At 37.0% G+C, this 16486-nt stretch overlaps 1 protein-coding gene across 2 annotated transcripts in view; it reads right to left on the bottom strand.

The window, feature by feature from the left end:
- KDM6A (lysine demethylase 6A) overlaps positions 1 to 16486 on the bottom strand; it is a 124731-nt gene that overhangs the window by 67576 nt on the left and 40669 nt on the right. For both annotated transcript variants that reach the window (XM_063450144.1, XM_063450145.1), the window contains exons 4-5: positions 15713 to 15762; positions 8119 to 8177 (exon numbers count right to left, since the gene is read on the bottom strand). In XM_063450144.1, coding sequence (XP_063306214.1) covers positions 8119 to 8177; positions 15713 to 15762 — 109 coding nt within the window. The remainder of the gene's footprint in view (positions 1 to 8118; positions 8178 to 15712; positions 15763 to 16486) is intronic.

Below are 16486 nucleotides of genomic sequence, written 5' to 3'. Positions count from 1 at the left end.
CTTAAATTAGAGGGGCAAAGGTTTAAAAATAATATCAAGAAGTATTACTTTACTGAGAGGGTAATGGATGCATGGACTAGCCTTCCAGCTGAAGTGGTAGGAGTTTAAGCATGCGTGGGATAGGCATAAGGACACAAAACTCTGTAAAATAATACAATGTGAGCAAGATATTACTTTGCTGCAGAGGGATTTAAATAGACTGGGGGACTGGGCACTCAAATGGCAGATGAAATTTAATGTAGAAAAATGCAAAGTAATGCACTTTGGGATCAAAAGTGCACAAGCAACTTATACCCTTAATGGAAGCGAATTAGGGATAACAATACAGAAGAAGGACTTTGGAATTGTTATAGACAACAAACTTTGCAACAATGTGCAATGTCAATCAGCAGTGGCTAAGGCCAGTAAGGTATTGTCATTCATGAAAAAGGGCATTAATTCTCGGGATGAGAATATCGTTTTGCCTCTTTATAGATCACTGGTAAGACCATACCATGAATATACTGTGCAATTTTGAGCACCTGTTCTAAAGTAGGATATTATGGCACTGGAAGGAGTGCAGAGGCAGGCTACAAAATTAATAAAAGTAATGGAACATTTCAGCTATGAAGAAATGTTAACAAATTTAAACCTCTTTAGTTTAGAAAAACGTGGAGTCAGAGGGGATATGATAACATTATACAAATATATCCGTGGCCAATACAAACCATTGTGTCGAAATCTATTCACAAACCGGACATTATATAGGACACGAGGTCATGCTTTTAGACTGGAAGAAAGAAGATTTTGTCTAAGGCAAAGTGCAGTTTTTTTTACTGTAAGAACAATAAGGATGTGGAATTCTCTTTTTCAGCCTACGTAACTATGTAACTATATTTTTGGCAGGCTTTTCAGCCAAACTCAAATTATAGTGTTCCTTAAATGAGGATGTTGCATCTGAGGTTGTACGGCCACATATAGCTGGTGTGGAAAACCTCCAACTAAAATTTTAATACCACATATACTCGAGTATAAGCCGACCCGAATATAAGCCGAGGCCCCTAATTTTACCCCAAAAAACTGGGAAAACTTATTGACTCGAGTATAAGACTAGGGTGGGAAATGCAGCAGCTACTGGTAAATTTCTAAATAAAATTAGATCCTAAAAAAAATATATTAATTGAATATTTATTTACAGCGTGAGTGTATGAGTGCAGCGTGTGTGTGTGTGTATGAGTGCAGCGTGTGTGTGTGTATGAGTGCAGCGTGTGTGTGTGTATGAGTGCAGCGTGTGTGTGTGTATGAGTGCAGCGTGTGTGTGTGTATGAGTGCAGCGTGTGTGTGTGTATGAGTGCAGCGTGTGTGTGTGTATGAGTGCAGCGTGTGTGTGTATGAGTGCAGCGTGTGTGTGTATGAGTGCAGCGTGTGTGTGTGTATGAGTGCAGCGTGTGTGTGTGTATGAGTGCAGCGTGTGTGTGTGTATGAGTGCAGCGTGTGTGTGTGTATGAGTGCAGCGTGTGTGTGTGTATGAGTGCAGCGTGTGTGTGTGTATGAGTGCAGCGTGTGTGTGTGTATGAGTGCAGCGTGTGTGTGTGTGTATGAGTGCAGCGTGTGTGTGTGTGTATGAGTGCAGCGTGTGTGTGTGTATGAGTGCAGCGTGTGTGTGTGTGTATGAGTGCAGCGTGTGTGTGTGTATGAGTGCAGCGTGTGTGTGTGTGTGTGTATGTATGTGTGTGTGTGTGTGTGTGTGTGTGTGTGTGTGTGTGTGTTGCAGAGCCTTGGTGGGGGGTGGGCATTTTTTATTATTATTTATTATTATTATTATTTTTTATTTAATTTAATTATTATTTTTGTATTATTTTTGTATTATTTATTATTTCATTTAATTATTTTTTATTATTATTATTACTATATATTTTTTTAATCCCCCCTCCCTGCTTGATACATGGCAGGGAGGGGGGCTCTCCTTCCCTGGTGGTCCAGCATTGGTAGTTCAGTGGGGGGGAGAGGGGGTCTGTCAGAGCTGTAACTTACCTGTCAGCTCTCTCCTCCTCCGCGCCGTCCGTGCAGCTCCCTCTGTCAGCTCCCAGTGTAAGTCTCGCGAGAGCCACGGCTCTCGCGAGATTTACACTGGGAGCTGACCGAGGTGCTGAACGGACGGCGCGGAGGTGGAGAGAGCTGACAGGAGCTGCAGGACAGGTAAGTTACAGCTCTGACAGACCCCCTCTCCCCCCTGTCTGTATTATGGCAATGCAAATTGCCATAATACAGACTATTGACTCGAGTATAAGCCGAGTTGGGGTTTTTCAGCACAAGAAATGTGCTGAAAAACTCTGCTTATACTCGAGTATATACGGTAATTCAATTTTGGCCATAATACAAAGTTTTCAGCATACTCCTATGTCCCACACATACCTGCAAAAACAAAAAAAGTCAGGGACCTGAGTTTTCACCCCTACTAAAAAAACAACCTTTTTTGTTTCATTTAACATCAAATATTTTGCTATGAAACAATTTTATATGAATAAAATATAAATGTGAGAAATTAAGACATTTTATTTTATTTTAGTTCTGCATGACATTTTAACTGTGAATGTCATAATACTGTTCACTTTTACTGCAATAAAATACACATAGACCGTATGGTTACCCTAGGAATGAGAATTAGCCCCATGATGGCATACCATTTGCAATAGTACACAAGCCAATGAATTGCAAATGGGGTATGTCCAGTTTTTTTTTTTAGTAGCCACTTAGTCACAAACACTAGCCAAATTTTGCATTAATATTTCTGTGTGAAAAATGCAAAAAACTAAATTGAACGTCAATTTTGGCCAGTGTTGGTTGTGACTAAGTGGCTACTAAACTGGACATACCCCATGTGCAATACTTTGGGTTGTTTACTTTTGCAAATGGTATGCCATCATAGAGGTAATTCTCATTCCTCATTCTCAAAAGCAACGTAACCAATGTGAAAAAACTGAAATACAAGCCTTATATTTGACTCTGACTTCTGAAAACACCATAAAACCTGTACATGAAGGGTAATGTTATACTCCAGAGACTTCGCTGAACACAAATATTAGTGTAAAACGTATCACAACAAATTATGTCAGTGTAAGTGCTGTTTGTGAGAGAAAAATGCAAAATACTGCATTTTTACTGATGATATCATCATTGTAATACATTTTACCGTTTTGAAACACTAATATTTGTGTTCAGCAAAGTCTTCCGAGTAAAACAATACCCCCCATGTACAGGTTTTATGCTGTCTTGGAAAGTTACAGGGTTAAATATAGTGCTAGCAAATTAAATTCTCTGGACTTCTTAATAAAATGACATATATATATATATATATATATATATATATATATATATATATATATATATATATATATATATATATACATACATATATACATATACATATATACATATATATATACACACACGTCTCAGGTCCCAGCACTCAATACTCCCGGTCTTTTAATGCTCCGGTGCTGTCTCCAACCAAATTGTATACGATACCAGTAGAGAGCACTCATTAGTCTTTCAAGGTAAATTTCATCTGTTGCTTTATTGAGCAATTACAAATTCACACAACGTTTCAGTCTGTAAAATACTTTTTTTCAAGTCTTGAGAAAATATAAAAAAAATTTAATTATATATAGTGATAAATATATTTATGTATATAGATATATTAAGTGTATTTTGATAACTATATATTAATTTCCAAATACAGTTAGAACGAAATTACACAATATATATATATATATATATATATATATATATATATATATATATATATATATATATATATACATACATATACACATACACATACACAAACATACACATATTTATTTATATTTATATTAATATATTAAAGAATGTCCCTGCACTCAAGCTGTAATATTTCAGGAAAATTGCCAGGTGCCAGCCAGGGCTCAAGAGTATCCAAAAAATAAAAAAGTATAGCTGCACTCCAAAGCATTGAAGATTTTATTTCTCAACCGTGATACACTTACACCGTAGGGATCAACAGATTATCGGTTTGGCTGATATCGGCCGATATTCAGTATTTTCGGCAATATCGGTAGAGATACCCGATATTGCCGATAATATATGCCAGGACCGCCGGGCCCATTACAAGCCCGGCGGTCCGGGGGGCCAGCAGCAAGCGCTTACTTACCTCCCCAGCAGCTCCCTGTGTAAATCTTGCGAGTCCCACAGCCCTCAGAGCGTCGCCACAGGTTACCATGGCAACGCTCCGTGCAGCGCGCTGGCCACGAGAGAGTTAGACAGGGGAGTTCCTGGGAAAGTCAGTAAGCGCTCGCTGCAGGCCCCCTCTGTACTTTCTATGCCACTGGACCACCAGTGAATGCCATATCCCCCTCCATGGCAAAGTAAGAAGCAGGGAGGGGCGACAAAAAAATAAAAATAAATATTTTGTAATTTTTTTTTTTTTACAAAATTGCCCCCTCCCCCCAAATTACATACTTACAAACACACACACACACACACACACACACACACACACACACAGTGCATTATATAAACACTGCATTATATACTGTGTGTGTTTGTGTAGTGTCTGTACAGTGAATGCAGTGTGTTTGTGTAGTGTGTTTATAGAATGCAGTGTGTTAGTGTAGTGTGTGTATAAAATGCAGTGTATTACACAGTGTATGTATGTGAATATATACACATACACATATATATCCAAGTATATATTTTATTTTACACTGTTTTAAACCTTTATTAAACTTTATTACAGGTAGCAGGGGGACTACTTGTCATTCCAGGCAGTCCCCCTGCTGGAACGGCTATGGACGGCTATTCCGTCCATGTGATCGCGAGGTCCTCACAATCACATGGCCCAGAAGGGCCCGATCAGACATAGGGGGACTGCCTGGGATGACAAGTTCGCCCCGTCGCGATCGCCGGCGAGCAGGTAAGTCCCCTGCACGGCGGGGACGTACTATGCTGCCTGCTGGCGTTTAGAGCTGGGTCCCCAAGGACAGCATAGCAAACCCGCCGTCCTTAAGGGGTTAAGAGAACTGATTTTATATTTGGTTATTATATCTCTATTTTATCAAAAGTTGCACCCTGCAGATGGCCATAACTGCAGGTAATCAGAAGGATGTGGTTGTTCGTGAACATTCCACAGTATATAATGCACTGACCCTAAGCAATGGGAAGCGGTCAATATGGTTCATATAAATTGTTACCACCACCTAAACCTTAATTTGCGAATTTTACAATTGTGAATTTTCTTTCATTTTCTACATCTCCGGTTTCTTTTTAAAGGAGCACTATAGGGTCAGGAACGCAAAACATGTATGCCTGACCCTATAGTGTTAAAACCACCATCTACTCCCCTGCCCCCTGCCCCCCCCCTCCCCCTTTGGCTCCCTAAATATAGTAAAATCTTACTTTAATACAAGTCTGCAGCTCCTGGCTCTGCCCCTGTCTTCATCTATCTGCTGACATCATCACAATGCTTCCCCATAGGATTGGCTGAGACTGTTAAGGAGGCAGATCAGGGACAGAGCCAGCACAAGTCCAACACAGCCCTGGCCAATCAGCATCTCTTCAGAGATTAATTGAATCAATACATCTCTGTGAGGAAAGTTCAGTGTCTGCATGCAGAGGGAGGAGACACTGAATGGCAGTGTTGCTTACTCTGCAGCACTGCCCAAGGACGCAGCTCTAGCAGCCATCTTAAGAGTGGCCAGTGGAGTTATCACAAGGCTGTAATGTAAATGCTGAGATGTGCAGTAGAAACTGCTATGTTTACATTTGGGTTAATCAAGCCTCTAGTGGCTGTCTCATTGACAGCCGCTAGAGGCGCTTCCGCGCTTCTCACTGTAATTTTCACAGTGAGAAGACACCAGCGTTCATAGGAAAGCATTGAGAAAGCTTTCCTATGGACTGGCTGAATGCGCGCGCGGCTCTTGCCACGCATGCGCATTCAGCCGATGACAACCGAAGGAGGAGGAGAGTCCCCAGCGCCGAGGGAGCCCGGCGCTGGAGAAAGATGAGTGTTTAACCCCCTTCAGTCTTGGGGGATTGGGGCCCTGAGGGTGGGGGCACCCTCAGACACTATAGTGGCCCTTTAACTATAAACTGCAGACTTGCAAAAAAAAAAAAAAGCAGGCAAATCCTATAACTTTTACATACATATTTAAACTGATCACAGTATTCTAGTTTACATAAAACCTATATACATAAAAGCATTACAGACCATTTTAGAAAGTAAATGAGGCACAAAATAAATTAAACTGCAACATAACTTCCCCAACTTACAACAGGCAAGGTTAAATAATGAATTTTATTTTTTTTGGAGGCACACAAATCTTTCTGCAGCGAAAATAATAATATTTAAATTAGATAATACTCTGGTGATGTTGCAATGGACAGATTAAAAAAAACAAAAAAAAACAATAAAATAAACAACCTCCATACCGTTGCCTTAAAACACTTAAAATGCAAACGCATGAAAATTGCAACAACTCCTGACATTAATTATACTTAAATTATATGTGTGCATTAGTACTGCATTAAAAAATTTTTATATTGAACACACGCACCAATGCCAAAAACTCACAACCCAGATCTAGTGCTTTGACAGCTACGGTGTTCACATGAAAAAATTATTGTACTGTGACTACAGTGTCATCTGAAGAAAATATCAAACACTTAAAGTTGCTATATCGCCACAATATAATTTCTGTGTAATTCATAGATATATTTTGTCAATTAAATTCCAAAGCATTCACTATGAGTATGTCAATGTATTTATCACTCAAAACAAGCCCATTTAAAATGTAGTATTTACAAAAAAGTTTTATTTTTATTTTTTTAGACTGTGGACTCTAATTATACTGCCCGATGATGGTTCCAGTAACAATTGGATAAAAGAGGGAGGCAGGAAATGGGTGTTATTGGTAATTTTATAGATCAAACACAGACTAGAAAGAGTGTTTTGTTAATGGGTCAGTCCAGAGCCCACTCATGGTTTAGAGTGGCATACAATAACAGTGATTTGTAAACATTGCTATAATACAGCCCACCAGAGCAGTCAAACAAAATAAAACACTTAGCTAGGATTGCCTGTTTTAATTTTGTACCTATTGTGTGCAGCATGCCCAATAGTGAAGGCTCTTACCTCCAAGGAGGAGGCGAGTTGAGTCACAAACTGCGCATACCTGGTGCTGCTTTCCAGATAGTAAAACAGTTGGCTCACTAAACATGGCTGTGTACAAACAGATGACAGCTGTTGTATGGCTGCTATCAGTTTACAACACAGTTCAAATCATCCCATGTGATTATTATGACTGCTCTTTGTAGATAAACAGTTTGGTCCTCTAAATCCCTGCTGGAAATAACATTATGGGATAAAAATCGGCTCCCCATAATAGGTACTAATAAGAATGTCTTCATCCTGGTGTGGGAGGGGTCTTGAATGGGATATAACCCCTCACAGTGTGCAAGGTGTTAGAAGTTGAAGGAAGATGTATTCAACTGAACTTCAACCTCACATGCACTGCCATCTTTCTTCAGCTCCTGGTGCGTCATCTACTAGAAACACACATCACTGCTGTAATCTTATGCATGCTATGAAGGGCTGTGGGAATTGAAAAGACTATGGAACTTTGCTGTTTACCATAAGACAAAACAACCACTAATTTTCATTAAGATATCTTTTAAATGTACTGGAATTTTTATTAAATCCCAACACAGAGAAAGAATATTTTTATAAAGAATTTTTTTTTTTTTTTTTTAATATAATAAAAGAAATAAAATAATAATAAAAAAGATTTTTCCCTATCTTTTCCAAAGAATGCTCCTAGAGCTCATGAAAACTTCAGTATTCTACAAGTATCTGGACAAATCCGGAATGACTAGCTCGGGATACGCTACATTCTGCACTCTAGATGTTGTGGACTACATCATCCTTGATGCTTTGTCAGCATTAAGATTGTAAGAGCAATCAACAGAGAATTAGACAATGTACTGCCAAGTATGTAAAATGAAAATCTTACTAACTGAATACATGAACCAGACACCAATGTATATTATTGATATTAAAAGAGTTAACATTTTCCCATATGAAAATGGCATTACATTACTCACCAGTGAAATGCATTGTAATGGAAGTAGACCAAACCAAGACCATAAAGAAAGGCAGCATTCTGCAAAAGACAAAAATAAAAAAAAATATTACAATTTATCCTATCAATACATCTAGTAGGCAAGTAATGATATCAAGCGGTAGTGAAATCAAGCAAGTGGATCACAAGTATTAGAAAGTGCAGGAGTATGGCATGGTTTCCTTCTTCCTAACCTAAAATCACACCTATGGTAATTCTGATCTACATGAAACCAATAGTTTTACTGCCAGACCTATTTTTAAATAAAATAAATTTATACTGTGTGTCAGAGCTATAATGACACTGCAGCACAAAATCAGTAATATCTCTGTACAAGCAGCATTTCAAGATGAAATACTGCACATGCAGAATTCTTGCAGCATGACCACTTCTAAAAGCAGGAATGGTCATGGTGGTTTGAATAATACCATAAAGGAACATTGTTTTGACTACTTGTCCTGACACAAAATAATAGTATAAAAAGTGTTTATGTACACTTTTTATCCCTGCCACAGACGAGATGAAAAAACTTCCTACCTGGCGTTCAGATTGACATGCCCCAGGTCTTTTTTACATCCATGAATCTACTTTTAGAGCATAAATCTCCAGCCACACAGTATTTGTGTTGATATTAATGCCAGTGTAAGTTTGGAGCTTTTCAGCTATGGCATCAGCAGAGTTTTGGTGACTTACGCAACATGTGCCTCAGCAACATCTCTCTGTCATTTTATGTGGTCTTAATGGCTGAGCTGCTGTTCCTAAACACTTCCACTTTACAATAATACCACTTACAGTTGAATGTTATGCATCTATCTATAATATTTCAGGAACTTACTTATTACAAAGGTAACATCATATCACAGTACCACGCTTGAATGCACCAAGCTCTTCAGAATTACTTTTTTTCACAAATGTTTGAAGATGCATGGCTAGGTGCTTGATGTTATACACCTATAGCAATGTGTCTGAATTCAATAATTAAGAGGGGTTGTCCAATATAGACTGCCAGGATAGTGCTACAATTTTCAAAAGGTGCAGGGAGTGAAAAAAATAAATAAAAACAAAAGGGGGTTAGGAAACAGAGCTGAGAGTGTTATAGTTTCAGTATAAATTGATGTACTAAATTCCAGTTTGGTGAGCCAACAGTTACACTAACAATACTAAATCAAGCTGAATTCAACTGTAACTTAATTTCTACTTGAAGATCTCATGTTTACAAACATCATCACGATTTTCTAAGCATGCCATTCTAATAAGAGAAAAGGAAATCATCTCTGCAAAAGCATCACTAAACACAAAAGCAAGTCCATGATTTCATTAAATATTACAAAACATCAAGCTACAAACTACAATCGTTCAACTAAAACCATTTAAAAGTGACTACTTCCTACAAATTGTATAATTCAACGCACACAAAGAACAATTTAATTCCTCAAACTACCCAAACACAATTAGTAATGCATAGTGCATTTAGCTGAAAAAAGGCAGCATAAAGGCCGAAGAAACAGACAATTTTTTATCAACAAGATCAAAACCGTTTTATAAAAACCAGAGGGACTGCAACCAAACACTGTGCTGTGAACCATTGCCTCTAAAAATAAGCTGTACCACAGTTCCAATACCCAATCTCTACAAACATGGCTTAGATTTAAATCAAAATTATTTAAACCCCAAATTGATTTTATTAATTTTAAAATAAAGAACCCTAGAAATGTAATTGTATATAAAAAAAGTGAAAATACTTTATTTTACTTTATAAAAAAAATATATATATTTTACTGAAACAGTATACATTTATTATGAAACATGATCAACAAAATGTGCTAAATGCAGTGAAAGATACTGAAAAAGTACACACAATTTATTCTACATGCAGTCCAGTGGTTTCATTAAAACTGAAATGAAAAGATGAAATTTGCATCTGTAATTTAATGCCAGGTGCTGCAAAGGTAGTGGTCTTCCCTCAGAGTTGTACACTATGACGATATTCTGGTAGAGAACTTTAGAAATGTTTTTGTAACACCATGGTACCAGTTTGTGATGGACTGTGCTTTTGTTTATTTTGACTATAAGTGCAAATTCCTACATGATCTTCCAAAATGTAAATTATCATATACTTGTATACATGCTTTAGATGGCCCTATGATGGAATACAAGTAAGAATAGTATGCCTGCCTGGCTGTCATGATGTGATTTGGAAGGTATCAAGCGAGATCCTTTATTTTGGCAATGTAGATAGTGTTTTGTTACTCATTTTATTCAGGGGATGGTCACTTAACCCCTTCAGGACCGGCCTGTTTTTGCGATGTTTGTACGTTAAGGACCAGAGCAGTTTTAACACTTTTGTGGTGTTTGTGTTTAGCTGTAATTTTCCGCTCTCTCATTTACGGTTCCCATACAAGTTATATATTGTTTTTTTCAAGACAAGAAGGGCTTTCTTTACATACCAGTATTTATATTATGTCATATATTGTATTTAAAAAAAATAATGAAATATGGTGAAAAAAAAACAAAAAAACATGTTTTTGGACTTTTACTTGAAAAATCTTTTACTTATCTACAAAAGCTAATGAAAAAAACTGCTAAATAGATTCAAAATTTTGTCCCGAGTTTAAAAACACCCAGTGTTTACATGCTTTATTGCTTTTTTTTGCAAGTTATAGGCCTATAAATACAAGTAGGAAATTGCTGTTTCAATATATATATATTTTAAATGTATCAATAGTGACATTGTTACACCGTTATCTGTCATAAATCCCCGAAACACACCTAACATGTACATATTTTTTAAAGTAGACAACCCAGGGTATTTACAATGGGGTATGTCCAGTCTTTTTTAGTAGCCACCTAGTCACAAACACTGGCCAAAGTTAGCATTTATATTTGTTTGTGTGTTAAAAATGCAAAAACCGCTAACTTTGGCCGGTGTTTGTGACTAAGTGGCTACTAAAAAAGGCTGAACATACCCCATTTGCAATACCTTGGGTTGTCTTCTTTTGTAAATGGTATGCCATCATGGGGCTAATTCTCATTCCTTGGCTACCATACGCTGTCAAAGGCAACCTAACCAATCTGACAAATTTCAATTAAAAAAATCAAGCCTTATATTTGACCCTGTAACTTTCACAAACACTATAAAACCTCTACACGTGGGGTACTGTTATACTCAGGAGACTTCGCTGAACACAAATATTAGTGTATCAGAACAGTAAAATATATCACAGCAATAATATCCTCAGTGAAAGAGCTGTTTGTGTGTGAAAAATGCAAAAAACTTCACTTTCACTGACAATATCATCGCTGTGATATGTTTTACTGTTTTGAAACACTAATATTTGTGTTCAGCGAAGTCTCCCGAGTAAAACAGTACCCCCATGTACAGGATTTAGGGTGTCATAGAAAGTTACAGGGTTAAGCACAGTGCTAGCAAATTAAATTATCTGGACTTTTGGCCTGGGTTGGCAGGCAGGTCCCTCAAATTGCAATCATTAAAATTACTTAATTAGGTAAAAATATTACATAAATATGCACGTAGAATTTTAATATATATACATATTTATATATTTGACGTCTACGTGTATATTTATGAAATTAATAATGTAATTTTGTATGTGGACATATGTATATTTCGTATTATTTTTATTTATTTATTTATACATAGATATATATATCATTACATTCTAAGTGTATTTTGATATAAATATATATATATCAATATCAAAATACTGTTAGAATAAAATTGAATATATATATATAATTTTTTTGTAATTATTAAAAATTATTTTTATTTTTTGTTATTTATTTTTATTAACATATTATTTGTATTTTATAATAATATATATATACCATATATATAGTTATTATATATATTGTATATATTCGTGTGTAATTTAAATATAAGTGTATTTTTATATTAATATACGTATATATAAATATAAAAATACACTTAGTGTGACATTATATATATGATACATATACATATATTATATATATAGATATAATACATGTATATATATCATATATATACACATATTATAATTTTTTTTTACACTGATTGTTTTTTTTTTAACTTTATTTTATGATTTTACACTTGCAGGGAGACTGCCTGTCAGCACAGACAGTCCCCCTGCAGGCAGATACAAAGACCCCTATTGCGGTCATGTGATCGAGTGATCACATGGCCGTGGGGTCCTGATCTGCCGAGGGGGGACTGCCCGGGCAGACAGGCAGTCCCCCTGGACCGGGAGGAGAGCTGATCGCCGCCGTGGGACCGACGGCGATCAGGTAAGTAGCCCAAAACCGTTATGACGGTTCAGGACCGTCAGCGGTCCAAACGCACGTTTTACCGCTGACGGTCCTGAACCGTCAGCGGTCCTGAAGGGGTTAACTTCCCATCTACTACACTTCTTGTGAGGAATCAGCTGTAAACCAGACCATTTTGCATAGGAATTCTTTAAAAACCCTCTTCCCCATTTTACTTTCATATACTTTACTGTAGTCAGACAATTGCAACTAAAGAATATATTAATGCATTATGCAGTAGCAGAGGTGTTTCCATTATTTTGGTATTGCTAAAAATACTGAAATATATAAAAAAATAATTTTTCAATAATATACAGACATATGCACAGGGAAAAGAAGCGTTTTGTTTCATTTTGTTAGTTTTCAAATGTTGGTTTGTCTGGAATATTGATACGGGCCATCCAAAATTTGTCTGTAAATCTGGTTTATTTTCTAAATTCAGAAGCCCATTATTCCCTATAGGAAATGGTTGTGGCAATCAAAACTACAAAGAACCCATTTAGGGAGCTATATACTAAAAGACATAAGATGTCTTTAAAACGTTAAAACGTTATAATATAAACCTTCGCTTGTTCTATAGGTTCCAGTCTAAAAATAAAATACCGAATACAAGTCGAGACCCCTAATTTTACCCCCAAAAACTGGGAAAACTTATTGACTCGAGTATAAGACTAGGGTGGGAAATGCAGCAGCTACTGGTAAATTTCTAAATAAAATTATATCCCCCCAAAATTATATTAATTGAATATTTATTTACAGTGTGTGTATATAATGAATGCAGTGTTTGTGTGCAGATGAATGCAGTGTGTATGTGTGTATGTATGGATGCAGAGCCTTGGTTGGGGGGGAGGGGGGGGGACAATTTTATTATTATTTTTAAATTATTATTTTAATATTCATTTTTTTTATTATTAATATTTTATTTTATTATTTAAATTTGTATTTATTTTCGTCCCCCCTCCCTGCTTGTTAGCTGACCAGGGAGCAGGGCTCTTATTCCCTGGTGGTCCAGTGGATGGGCTGTGTAGGAGGGGGGCTGGCAGGAAGCATTTACTTACCTCTCCTGCAGCTCCTGTCAGCTCCCCTGTCAGCTCACACTGTAAGTCTTGCGGTCTCTCACGAGACTTACAGTGGAGCTGACAGAGGAGTTGACCGGACCGGCGCGGAGGAGAAGGGCCCCCTCTGTACTTTCCATGCCACTGGACCACCAGGGAATGCTATATCCCCCCTCCCTGGCCAGGTAACAAGCAGGGAGGGGGGACAAACTTGTTTTTTTTTTTTTTTATAAAAAATGTCCCATCCCCCCAAATTACATACCTACAGAAACACCCACACACCCACCCACACACTACACAAACACTGCATTCACTATACACACTACACAAATACACACTGCATCCACTACACAAACAGTTCCCCTGTCTAGACACACTGCATCCACTACATGTGGCATGTATATTTTGTGCATTTACCTTTAGAAATAGTTTTTTTTTTCAAAATAGTAAATGTACAGGATGTCAGTAAGTTATCAGCTATCGGCCTGAAAGTTCACAGATTATCGGTATCAGCTCTAAAAAATAAATATCGGTCGATCCCTAATATGCATCCAACCTATGGGGGCTCCATGTCACGTTAGTTTTACTCTCCTGTTGCAGTGGGTGGTAGACCGTTTTCTGCAAAACGCAGTGTTCTACCTTTTCTTTTTAAAATTGACCGGACCACTACACTACACCCAGGCTTAGGTGACATTAATGGTCCTTTAACCCCTTAAGAACGGAAGGAATTGTACATGCTCTGCTCAAAACTAAATTTAAACAAAACCTGGAAGTTAACTATATGTGTTCAACATATTTTCCTCTTTTACACCTTATTATATACAATCCTGATCAGGAGAAGCAGGGATTTCATTTCATATCAAATATTCATATATGGAACATACTTTAATATGAATAATCTAAAAAGGAGTGAGAAATTAAATGTTATATTTTTAGTTCTGCATGGCATTTTAGCCGTGAATGTCACAAATTACTGCAATGCAATCTACATATTTGTATTTAGCGACGTCTCATGAGTACAACAGTACCATGTACAGATTTTATGGTGTTTTGGGTATAGCGTCAAATATAGTATGTTATATTTTTCAGTTTACACAAATTGAAATTGGCCAGATTGGTTATGTTGCCTTTGAGACAGTATGGTAGCCCAGGAATGAGGATTACCTCCATGATCGCATACCATTTGCAAAGGCAGACAACCCAAGGTCCTGCAAAAACTGAACATTTAATGAGAATATCACAGATATTACAGTTTAATGTTTTGAAACACTCCGATTTGTGTTCAGTGAAGTCTCCCAAGTACAACAGTACCCACCCCCCCATGTACAGATTTTATAGCTTGCCCATTTTAGTTTGCCATATTGGTTTGTAGGGCCTTTGTTGCCTTTGAAACCATATGGCAGCCCAGGAATGAGAATTATCCCCATCATGGCATACCATTTGTAAAAGTAGGCAACCAAAGGTATTCAATATTACTGGACATAAGCCAAGGTATTGCAAATTGGGTATGTCCAGTAATATTGAATACCTTTGGTTGCCTACTTTTACAAATGGTATGCCATGATGGGGATAATTCTCATTCCTGGGCTACTCTACGGTCTCATAGTCTACATAACCAATCTGTCAAGTTTCAATGTGAAAGCCTTGACCCTTTGACCGTGTAACGTTCCAAAAAACACCATGGGGGTACCATTATACTAGGGAGACTTTGCTGAATACAAATATTAGTGTATCAAAACTAGAAAACATATCACAACAATGATATCATCAGTAAAAATGGCCGGCTGCAGCAAGACCAGCACAGCGAGGGAGAAAAGTTGAGTACACGATGTATCTTTGGGATATAGGATATATAATAAATCTATATAAGAAGCGATTTCTAGTATTTTTCATTACAGGTTCTCTGAATTGAGCTTTTGGGGATTGTTAATATTCTGACAGCAGCAGTATATAAAAAGTTGAATAGTAAGAAATCAAATAATTCTCCAGCACACTACTGAGAATAGTATATACTAACATTAGTCTGCCAAAATTATTCCAATTGTGCGTATTTCTGGTATGGTTTCTTATATGGTAATTAGCAACACTTATGGGCAAATGCAAATATTACAAGTTTTAGAATTAAATGTTGTATTTCTTAAACTGTGTACTTTGTATACATTATTTTTAAATCTACATTTTTTTTTTATAGTACGATTTAAATATAATAATCATACTGACCTTCCAGTAGTCAGATTGTAAACTGTAGTACCTCTGGTATGCAGATAATGCTGAAATACAAAAAAATAAACATGAAATGAATAAGATCTATTGGAAATCTGAAGGTAGGCAAACAGATCATAATGCAAAATAATTTATTTTTTATGCAGAGACTGTAAGCATGCAGAATACTTAAGTAGGGCAAGAAGCCTTAAGGGAGGGGGGGAGGTGCAAACAAAAAAAGCAAAACAAAAAATATGAAACTGCTTACAAAATTTAATAATTTTCAGGTGCTGTAGCCTAACCCTTCATATTTTCTAATAATTATCAAGCAATAGTAGCTGCATTCCTCCTAAGCAAATTGTCCCATTAATGCGGCTCTGCCACGGCATACTTACCTTATCTCTTAAAGTAAAATATTGTACTAAAATACATTAGACAAAGTAGTGACTTTGTCTTATCCTTTTTTCTTCTATCTGGAAAAAAAGGCAGAGCTAACTTTGTCAAGATTTGTCAGATCCTCCAGCACTGGCAAACACAAAAAACAACAACTCACAAACACATGGTCTATGCAGGATGCACAGATATCAGTGTCGTACTCTTGCGAGAGTACAGCGCTAAAGTGGTTTCCTGGCAGATGAAGCATCAGGAGGTGAAAAGGACCCACTGCAGTCCTAGGGCAGAGGGCGCTAGTAACAACTTAAAATAAGTCAAACTTAACTTCCCCTGCAGACAGGCAAGAGGCAAAGTCACTTTCAGAAGTCCTCCCAAAATGCACCAAGAAGGTAACAGAGT

Source organism: Pelobates fuscus, chromosome 1 (assembly GCF_036172605.1).
Source record: "Pelobates fuscus isolate aPelFus1 chromosome 1, aPelFus1.pri, whole genome shotgun sequence".
NCBI classification, from domain to species: domain Eukaryota; kingdom Metazoa; phylum Chordata; class Amphibia; order Anura; family Pelobatidae; genus Pelobates; species Pelobates fuscus.
The sequence above is the reverse complement of the archived record's forward strand: the minus strand, read 5'-3'. Positions and strand labels throughout refer to the sequence as shown.